Source organism: Micrasema longulum, unplaced genomic scaffold (genome assembly GCF_059751315.1).
Source record: "Micrasema longulum isolate JH-2025_06_02 unplaced genomic scaffold, ASM5975131v1 h1tg001033l, whole genome shotgun sequence".
NCBI lineage: Eukaryota > Metazoa > Arthropoda > Insecta > Trichoptera > Brachycentridae > Micrasema > Micrasema longulum.
Window position 1 is genome coordinate 400,154 of NW_028278221.1, and position 10,601 is coordinate 410,754.

General features: G+C 31.8%; 1 protein-coding gene across 4 annotated transcripts in view; it reads left to right on the plus strand.

Annotated features, from left to right (window-relative positions):
• syd (JNK-interacting protein syd) overlaps positions 1-7,841 on the plus strand; it is a 46,761-nt gene extending 38,920 nt beyond the window's left edge. For 3 of the 4 annotated variants that reach the window (XM_088232887.1, XM_088232886.1, XM_088232888.1), the window contains one exon: positions 4,277-4,810. In XM_088232887.1, the coding sequence (XP_088089013.1) occupies positions 4,277-4,422 (146 nt within the window). In that variant the 3' untranslated portion in view covers positions 4,423-4,810. Of the gene's footprint in view, positions 1-4,276 lie in introns of all 4 variants that reach the window. The other variant, XR_015823478.1, reaches the window with a different exon arrangement.
• The last annotated feature ends 2,760 nt before the right edge of the window (positions 7,842-10,601 follow it).

Consider the following 10,601-nt stretch of genomic DNA (forward strand, 5'->3'; position numbering starts at 1 on the left):
TTGTCTATTTTCTTAATGGGTATTTAATTTCAGTACATTTTTCAAACAAATACACTCTTTAGTGACGTTCCATTTTCCTTAAGGGTTAGTTTTTATCAAATCTTAATATGTTTTTTGAAGGAAAAACAACCATATTCATATTTTTACTGAACTGTGACATGTGTTTATGAAGAATAAAGTCTTTATATCAATAATTTACAATTCAGAAAGTTTAAAAATGTGACAATAGAAATATTATAAAAGGATATAGTCATGATGTGAAAGATAGTTTAGAAAGAGTGAAACAGTTTTGCCACGTTTAAGTTCGGCTGCCTTTGGAAAGCTGAAACACGTTTTCAGAAATAAGGAAATCCCAAATAATCTGAAGGCCAAAGTCTACAACTCTTGTGTTCTGCCGGTGGCAACATACGGTCTTGAAACCATGTCACTCACTGCTAGAAGTGTTCACAAAATTAAGTGCACTCAGCGGTTTATGGAAAGAGAAATGTTGGGCGTCTCCATGAGAGACCGAATGAGGAATGAGGAGATAAGACGCCGTACAAAGGTGACCGATATCGCAGAAAGAGTGGGAAAACAAAAATGGCAGTGGGCAGGTCATGTGGCGAGACAAGAAGTCGATAGGATGACCCCCAGAATACTAAACTGGAGACCCTATGAAAGTAAAAGGAAAGTAGGGAGACTGCAGAGGAGATGGACTGACGACATCGTCGAACTCGTGGATCATGGATGGAAACGGAGTGCCCAGGACAGAAAAACATAGAAAAATTTGGAAGAGGCCTATATCCAGCAGTGGAGAGAAATGGGCTGATAAGAAGAAGAAGACATGCCCTTGAAGTATGCTAAAATTTTCAGCTGTATTCATTGTTTACTTTGTCTGTGGCAGCTGCTAAGGTTAGATGTGTTTTTATGACCTCGGCATTTTCGTTTGTTAAAAAAAATGGATCAAAGAATTTGTATCAAATTTTGTGTAAAAAATTAAATAAAGTGTAACAAAGTGTGTGAAATGTTAACAAAGACCTATGGTGAGTCTGCTATGAGTAAAACATAAGTTTACGAGTGGTATAAGCGTTTCCAAGATGGCCATGAAGACGTAAAAAATGATGAACGGCCCGGACGCCCCAGCACATCAACAACTGATGAAAACATGGGAAAAGTGAATGAAACGGTTATGAACGATCGCCGAATCACAATCAAAAAAGTCGCTGATGATTTTGGCATATCGATTGGCTTATGCCATGAAATTTTTTCAAATGTTTTGAGTTTAAAACGCGTGGCAGCAAAATTGACAATCAGATTCTCCAAACCCGCAAAATTTAAAAATTCCCGTTATTTTTTTAACACACCTCGTATTTTTGTATTTCTAAATCAAATTATTTACATTAAAAATGATTAATAAATAAAAAAAATATTACAATATGGTTTGAAACAATAAAAAATATTTATTTTTTTAAAAATAATAAAATCACTAAAAATATTCATAATAGAAGGAGGATTTTACTTATAAATATAATAATATGATAAATATGTAATCCAAAATGAACACCTTACGCTTGCGAGTGTCAACTCATTGTGACACCAAAAACATGTCACCTTTTTTTGTGCAATCATTTCATAAAAAGGATGAATGATAATTTCAAAGTATACTTTTGTTTCCTTTTTCCACGTCAATTGATTTAATTGAAAATTCACATAAGAACCGAACCACTGCCACAGAACGTTTACATTATAAATCTTTATGATACGTGTTACTCTGTGTCGGGTTAATTAAGACCCTTATCTCGATACATCTTATATAAAATTGGATGTTATATCTTATATTTACATTCTCAAAGTATCAGCTGAACATTTTAACAGGCATTATTTGAGTATGTATATGATGTATATGATGATGTATACCCACAACTGTGTTGTGCACATTGTATTAACCCTGTTAAGAAATTTAACAATGCATTTTTGTTTTCATCCTACTCGTAACTATGCTCATTAGAACCATCTGTGCTAACAAATCCTTTTGCAAAATTCTAACCACTCTGAAAACCCGCCGAGGAAGAATCTGCCTTTCTCAATTCTTTTTTCTCACACTAAACTATCCCTTCTTTTGACAAAAGATGTAGAGGTGAATCAACCAAATGTGCAGCTTATGACCAAATAATTTTTGGTTGTTTAACTTAACATTTAAAGGAATGGGTCGAGTAACACCGTTACTTCAGTATGGCTCACGGTACCATCTACCTTGTACCTTTATTATGTATAGTAAATTAAAAAATATTTTCATAAATATAATCTGCGAGTAGATAAGTATTTTGTAGTTTAAAAAATTAATATTTAAAATTACGTAGGGTATTTTTGTGTATGTATCCTTTATTTAATAATTTTGAATGCTCTTAACCTATTATAATGTTAACAATATTTTGTAGTATTATTTTAATACAAATATGTTTATTTGTATGTTTGCTACATAGTAAAGTTTTGATACATTTGTGTTCATACATATTAAATATTTATTGGTAATTGAATTGTGCCCATGTAGAATGGCACATACCATATAATCAAAAACGTAAAGAGTTTATTATATAAATAAAACACGAGTGATACTTTAATCCACAAATTTGGAATATCCAGTGACCGGTTTCATCGCTTTCGCGACATCTTCGAGACTGGTATATTTATTAAAAAGTTAAATGTATTTATACAGAACAGAGGTAAGAAATGAAACCGGTCACTGGATATTCCAAATTTGTGGATTAAAGTATCACTCGTGTTTTATTTATATAATAAATTACAATGAACTTCCATCAAGAATTTTCACTTACAAACTTAAACGTAAAGAGTTTTATTTAAACATAAAATGGTATATAGTATATAGGTACCGTTGAAAATCATAGAATTTTGTGAAATAAGCATTGTTTCATTTTTTTAAAATTAATAAACTTGACTTAACCGAGCTTTGCCCAAAAGTTTTTGTTGAATTACTTTAGAAATTTTAAAAAAAAATCACGTATACCCTCCTACGTGGGCATAATTATTTTTTTTCTTAACGGTTTACCCAACACAAGACATAATAAACATTTTCGAAGATGCACAATGCAATACACTTTCTTCACAGTTGCTTTACACGCACTCTTTTTTTATTATGGTGCTTACAAAATAACCTTGGTTTACTTAATACTTTTTCTATTATGTATACAATTAAAGGATTTCAAAATTATCTATCAAAGAATGTGAAGTTTTATTGAATATGATATAATGCTAGCTGAACCTTGCAATACTTTTCTATAGTTATATTTGAGTACATTATATATATATATATATATATATATATATATATACTCAATTTGAACCGTATTGTAGTCCCGTGGTAGTAATGTGGACTCACGAGCCAAAGGTCTGAGGTTCAAATCCCACTCTACCACAACTCGATTTCCATTTTTCCAGCACGTTATTTATGACTTTTAGGAAATGGTCTGAAAATTAAAATATTTGAGTTAATACGTAATAAGAACTCAAGTATTTATATTTTTTATAAAAATAATAATAATAATCATACATATAGATTAAACTAACTCAATTCAAAATTTAATATCAAGTAATAAGTCAAAATTAGATATTTACATATATGTAGTACATTATTATTTTTATGTTGTGGATTACATAAATTGTGTTTACTGTTGTATTCAACTTTAAGTTAATTGCAATGCGCCCAAGACCCCAAGCGTACAATGTTTTTGGTGATGGCAAAAGCCAGTTTAATTGGAAATTGTAATAGTTTCATTAGTCTTTGTGTCTATACATACATTACGCTTTTACATAACAAGAAAAACAGATTCAGTTTTCTTAAATAAAACATTTAAGCCCCTAACTTTCTTTCTACTGGTCAGATTGAGGATTTCAACAGCTTAAAACTTTCTCAAATCTTAAATCAATCCAGTTGTTTTTTTTTTTTAAATATATAGCGAACGCACAGACGAACATCACCTTTTATATATACACATATATATATATAGACTGTTCATGCACCTTTAGGTGTGGAAGAGGGATAATGAATAATTGGCTCTGAATTTGTTTTCAATTATAATCATAAGACTATAAAAATATTCCTTTGCATTTGCAATATTAATTTTCCATTATTTTATATTTGAAACAGTTATTTAATACTTTCCTTCCTTTAACATTATTTATTTCCAGATTTTTGCACAATATTTAATGATAATTAATATAGGTGAGTACTCGGTCGCCTTATAAATAGTTTTTCTTAATACTTATTACTCTGTTGTAGGCGATGGTGAAATGGAAGATAGCGTTGTGTTACCAGAAGGAGAAACTATAGAAGGTACTGAAGGTAATCCTCAAGAAACTAAAGTCGAAAGGAGCCACTTAATTGTATGGCAAGTTGCACCATCTTACAACGTTTGCCTTCTGTAAATTGAAGATTTTATTTATACTCACTCTATTTATCCTTTATTATTTAGGAATTAAATTAATTTACCTAGACCTAATAATTATTTATCCCTAGACTTAATTGCCGATGTATGTAATGCGAAAGAGACCTCAATATTTTGACTGATGACATTAAATTTAATTGACTATATACGTACATATACATATAGATATATGTATAGAAGTATTAAAATGATTTATTTATAAAAATCTAATTGTTTTATTCAGTTAAGAGATAAAATCATCCAACCCCATTATCTTGATACATCTAGAAACTATTGGTCTTTGCTTATGGTATGTTTTCAGGCTTATTATAGCTTCTAATTGCTCAGAATAGAGTCTAATTTTGAATTGATCTCAAAAGCTAAAAAAATATTGCAGATTTTATACGAAATTATTTATTAAAGTAAATATTAAATGCCTTATATTTCACATAGTGTTACTAAACCACAGTCTTTAGAAATATAATAAAACTAAATATTTAATCAAAGACACAAAATATAATTAAAACTTTTGATACCATTCAATGTTATTAAGCTAAAAATTTAATTACAAAATTTATATAGCAAAAGATGTCTGGGGAATATCAAAATACACGTTTTGAATTATTTATTAAGTGTCCCAAATATCAATTACTATTTTTTATCTGTGTTATAACATTTTTATTATTATGATATAGTTTTACGCTTTCACTTTTTATAGATTGACAGAGATGGATTGCCATGAAATAGTTATTTTTAAAGTTAAAATTATATTTTATTTGACTATGATAAATCTAACAAAAATGACTCTAAAATTTTAGTTTTAAGATGGTTTGAAATTGTATATTACTTTTATAAACACCATGGATTAGCTTTGAATTATACATTTACATATCGTCGGCCTAACTTGAACTTGCAAGTCCCAAACTTACTTTTGTTTAGGGGAGAGTAAAAACAGTTTTTACTTCTGTAGCAAATGGTGACAATTTATTTTTCAATATTTTTAAAAAATAATGAAACGCTGTATGAATATGCAAGTTTCTCAAATATACAAATTATTTGAAGTCCTAACAAAAAATGCTAATCCATCATTTTCGACCATTTGTGAACTTACAAGTTTTACAAGTTAGGGTGATGATATAATATATTATGTATCATTAGTTAGGTCATCAAATAGGTATGTCCTTTTTGTTTTGATTTGTATATGTATTTATCCCCACTTACATTCACTTAGCTAGATTTTAAAAATGCGATACATAGTGCAATAACCACTGTTAATATATGGGAATTTCCGCATAATATGTATGTAGTAGATTATGACAAATTCATTTGCAAATAAAATCTTGTTTTTAAAACGACATACGGAAATAAAGTTTAATTTTTGTATTTGTTCTGATACGAGGGGAAGATGCGTGACCTACTTGTATTGTTGTGGTTTTGTGATTGATTTTTGTATTTATTGCTTTGAAAGAGATCTTGTTAATAATTCTCTTAAATACATTAGGTGCCTACACATGAAATTGCTGTTTTGTATAGAAAAATGCAACTTTAAAAATAAAAAAAATCTTATGTATTGAATTTATCGGAATACTGTCCCATATTATCTATACAGTTTTGCCATTTGAATGGTAGTTATTGATGCCTTTACTGCAAAAGTCCTGTGGGCGGGAGTCAACAAATGCTATGAAGGCATTTTTTACTAACTTATAGCAGTAAAAAAATCCCTTTTTAAGTTATCCAATTTTTTCAAAAAAATAATCAGTTGGAGCCAGATCCGGCGAGTATGCTATGAAGCTATAGTGGATCACACCGACACAGGACCACCGTTCTGCTTCTGTTGGGTGATCTTTCATTTTGGGCATTATTTTATGAAAGCCCCTTTATCCAACTACTGCGATGAATGCTCACGATCTGAATCAGAATCCCTCATTATTGTGGTCAGCTCGGCAAAGCAGGCATCGAGGTAAGCTAGCCGCTGTCGCTCATTCACTTCATATAATACCTACTTTTCAAGTTTCTTTACTTTTTGCCGACTTTATGTAAATTACTTAAGATTCTTTTGTTACTTATGTTAGAAGCTGCTGCTAGCTCAGTCATAGTTTGAGATAGGTCATGTTCAACCTTAGTCTTCTATTATCTACAGGGTTCAATGTTAGTTGTAGGTTCATTGTTTTAGTCGAAATTTAACTGTGTTTGAAAAAAATATGGCTTTAAAATATAAATGCTTAATTTGGAACTCCTACGCAAACGAAAGTTAGCCACTTTTAAATTAGCCAGTTTTTATAAACGACAATTTCATAAGTAAGCACCTAATCTTATGTCTAATTGCATTAATCTCTTAAGTTATTTATCTAAGAAGATAACGGAACATGTTGTGCACATATGAATGATTAGAATATGTCAAAATTAATTTAAAAAATAAGTATACTCGAATAATATTTATGTAAATTTAGTATCCAAATCGATTCGTTGAACTCGAAACAGCTTTAGGTTATTAGTGAAACAATGTTTCAAAATATAATGGTGCCTACATGATCACAAATCCAAATACATGCTATATTAATCAACTGAATTCACTTTATAATGTCACAAAACATCTGAAGTATAGCAAAATAAATATGTAATATTAGGTATGATTGTACATTTCAAAGTGTTTACTGCCAGCTAAATTTTTATGAATTCAAATTTTATTTACATAGGTACATATTTTTTTTTCTGTTTTGTATAATAATAATTTTAATCTAATCCATTTTTATAAGTGTAAAATCATCACAATCATATTACTTTATTATCTTATATCATAACTACCCCATGAAGTTTTGTGGTTTGGGCTTAAACTAATTATCAGTCACGCTAGATTTATTAGCTAATTGTAAGGTTTTATTATATTGTATTACATTGGTTCGATATTCCATATTCTTTGATGATTTTTGTGCAATACTATTGACACTATTTTTACTATAATATGTACATCACACCGTGTACATCATAAGAAACAATATGTTTCATTATATATGTGATCCATAATAATATTGTATTTATTTGCTCGACATACGTCACTTATGGCATTATGTGTATATATTATAATAAATATATACAACTAAGTGTGATTTATAGAGTGCATGTCATAATTTTAAAGTGATTATATATACTTATGTATTTTACATCTCTATCGGATTACCATAAACATAAATGTCAAAACTGAATCCAAATAATTTGTATAAAAATATATATAATATAATGTTTTAACCAAATTCGCTAAAGTGAGAGAGGCCTCGTTGGTATATAATTTAAAGTTTTATAAATTTTAGTAATAAAATGCTTGTTCTTAATACTTTGTATGTAGAGTAGCATCGACAGTGTGTATGACAAGTAGGTCTATTTTGTCGGTAACCCAAAATTTAATATACCTGATTTAACGTGCATACTGTTTTAATTATCTCCCCGAGCTTCTGAAAAACCCTATGACCAAATAAAATAAATAATAAAATCCCACACAATTTTTTTCTATGGAGTAATTAACCCTTTACCGCATACCAAGCCATATATTACGGTTCCTAAAGTTTCAGATTCTCTTTACTAAATAGTGAATGAATATTCAGATATTTCAAAATAAACTTGAAACATCAAAAGTGATTCTTCGTAATATGTAACTTTTTTTGTCTACGTCAAGTACAATCTATAATTTCAATATGCCTGGCTTCATAAGTTCAGCGAAAGTAGTGTGACCTTTATCAATGTGAATTGCCGACTATCACCAGTTTGTACCACCCGGTAAGCTAAATTTCATGTCAACGTGCTAAAAAGACTGAAACACAGGATTCAGTGCATCCGGCTAGACATCATAGACGCCTGGAAGTTGCATCGTGAGAACGCGCCGGCCCCCAGTGCCTTCCTCGTCACCAACTACCTGGCCAAAGCTGGGGTTCCAACAATTCCCCAGCCCCCCTAAAGTCCGGACCTGGCTCCCCCGACTTATTTTTGTTTCCACGCCTGAAAGGACCCATGAAAGAAAAGCATTTTGAGACTTTCAAGGGGATTCAAGCAGCTTGTACCGCAGCCTTGTAGGAGCATTCCGGAGAAGGCCTACCGTGGCGCATTCGATGCCTGGAAAAATCGCCGGAGCCGATGCATCAACGCACGAAGAGCCTTTTTTGAAGGATTTTAATGTGTTGTCACGAAGTTCAATAACTTGTAATGACATTACTTTCTGGACACACCATGTATGTATATGGCGGTTGATGCATGCCATAGCATTATAGAAAGAAAAAGAGATACCTTCGAACTATGCAAAATTTCACATGCTTTGGTGCAATTTTGATGAAATTCATTTTATGTAATTCCAATGACTTTGCTAAACTTTTTTCATTCTCATAATTTTTTCATTCAACATTCTTTAGTGGCGAAGATTTTTTAATTGTCTATTTGAGAAGAAATGTGAGGAGACCTTCCAGAAACACTTCATTGAGAAGAATGAGAAATCCTATCTCGAATGTAAATTCCATCTCCGACATAATGACGGCTCTGCAGTGAGTGGGGTGCCAGAGGAGCATAAAGACTATTTTAGCAATATTCCTCATTTGTAAACACTTTTAAAATTAATTTTGTTTTATATTTGCTACCTGAAAATGTATTAAAATATATAAAAAAAACTGTATGTTTCAACAGAGATGGAGAAAACCAAAATAAACCATCACGCCGTTTCCCCATAAGGGTAGGCAAAGAGGATAGAACGCCACATCACTCTATCTTTGCATACAGATCTCGCTTCCTCTACATTCATACATCTCATGCATGCACGCCGATTATTCCTACTTTTAACATGTCCATCTTCAAGTATTTGTTGGATTTGGTCATGCTATGTCTTTTTCGGTCTTCCTCTATTTCTGCATCCATCAACATTCGCACTGTAAATATTCTTAGCCGTTCTTTCGCTGTCCATTCGCTCTATATATCCAAACCAGCGCAGAGGTCCTTTCTTGATTTTGTCAATAATGCTTACCACAGCCTTACATAATGTACAGATCTTAACACTTGTGCATCTATTGTACATAGTTTTACCACACATTCGCCTGAGAGATCGCATTACGACAGCATTCAGCCTACTTTCATCCCTGTTTTTCCAAGTAATAATACTTCGCCCCCATACATCAGGGTCGGGACCAGGACTCCATTGTGAACTGTTATTTTGCCTCTTGCGACATTTACACATTTATTTGTCAAGGTTGATTTAAGTGCACCGTTCACTCTGTTCCCGGCACTCACCCTCCTTTCAATATCTTTTTCAGTCATTCCATCCCTAGTAAACATACTTCCCAGATACACAAATTCCTCTATTTGTTTTAGTATAACTCCATTCACAGTGGTTTCACATTTAGTCATACTTTAATTTCTTTCAAAAACCATCACATTCGATTTATCGAGATCCATCAGCAAATCGCTTCCCTTGCATACATCGTAGAGCGTTGTTACCAAGAATTGCAGTTCCTCTTTGTTGAAGGCAAGAAACACGGCATCATCAGCATACAAAAGACAATTGACATTTAAATCATCCATTTTTGCTCCCATTCTTAAGCCTTTAAGTTATCGATATACATGTTGAACAGCCATGGCGACATCACACATCCCTGCTTGACTCCCGTATGAATGTCAAACCACGTTGTGTATGATCTATTTGCCCTAACCCATGCTGTGCTGTCTTTATACAGAGAAGCAATAGCTCGTGTCAGAATTCGCTCACTCCATACTCGAATAACACCTTCCACAATTTTTCTCTGTCAACTCTATCAAATGCTTTTTGCAGATCGACAAATGCACAGAAAAGCTTTTAGTTTTTAGCAAGAAATTTCTCTGCCATGAGATGGGGAACATTTTGGAAAAGGGAATATTTAAGTCTAGGCATTTATAGGGCTTATTACCTGTCATTCATGTGTAACATTCATCATTCTGCCTATGTTTGAATAAATATATATTTATTTAATTCTTCCATCTGGAAGAAAAGAGCTGAAACTTCATTGATGTGGGTGAGATTCGCGTTACTGAATTATTCCACCTTCACACCTAGACAATGTATATTTACTGTCTCTTGTTTGAAAGAAGAAAGGAAGAAAGGCTGATCTGGGGTTACTCCTTCGCATTAGCTCACTAAAAAAAATTTTTAAGACAGAGTCAACAAAAAAATAA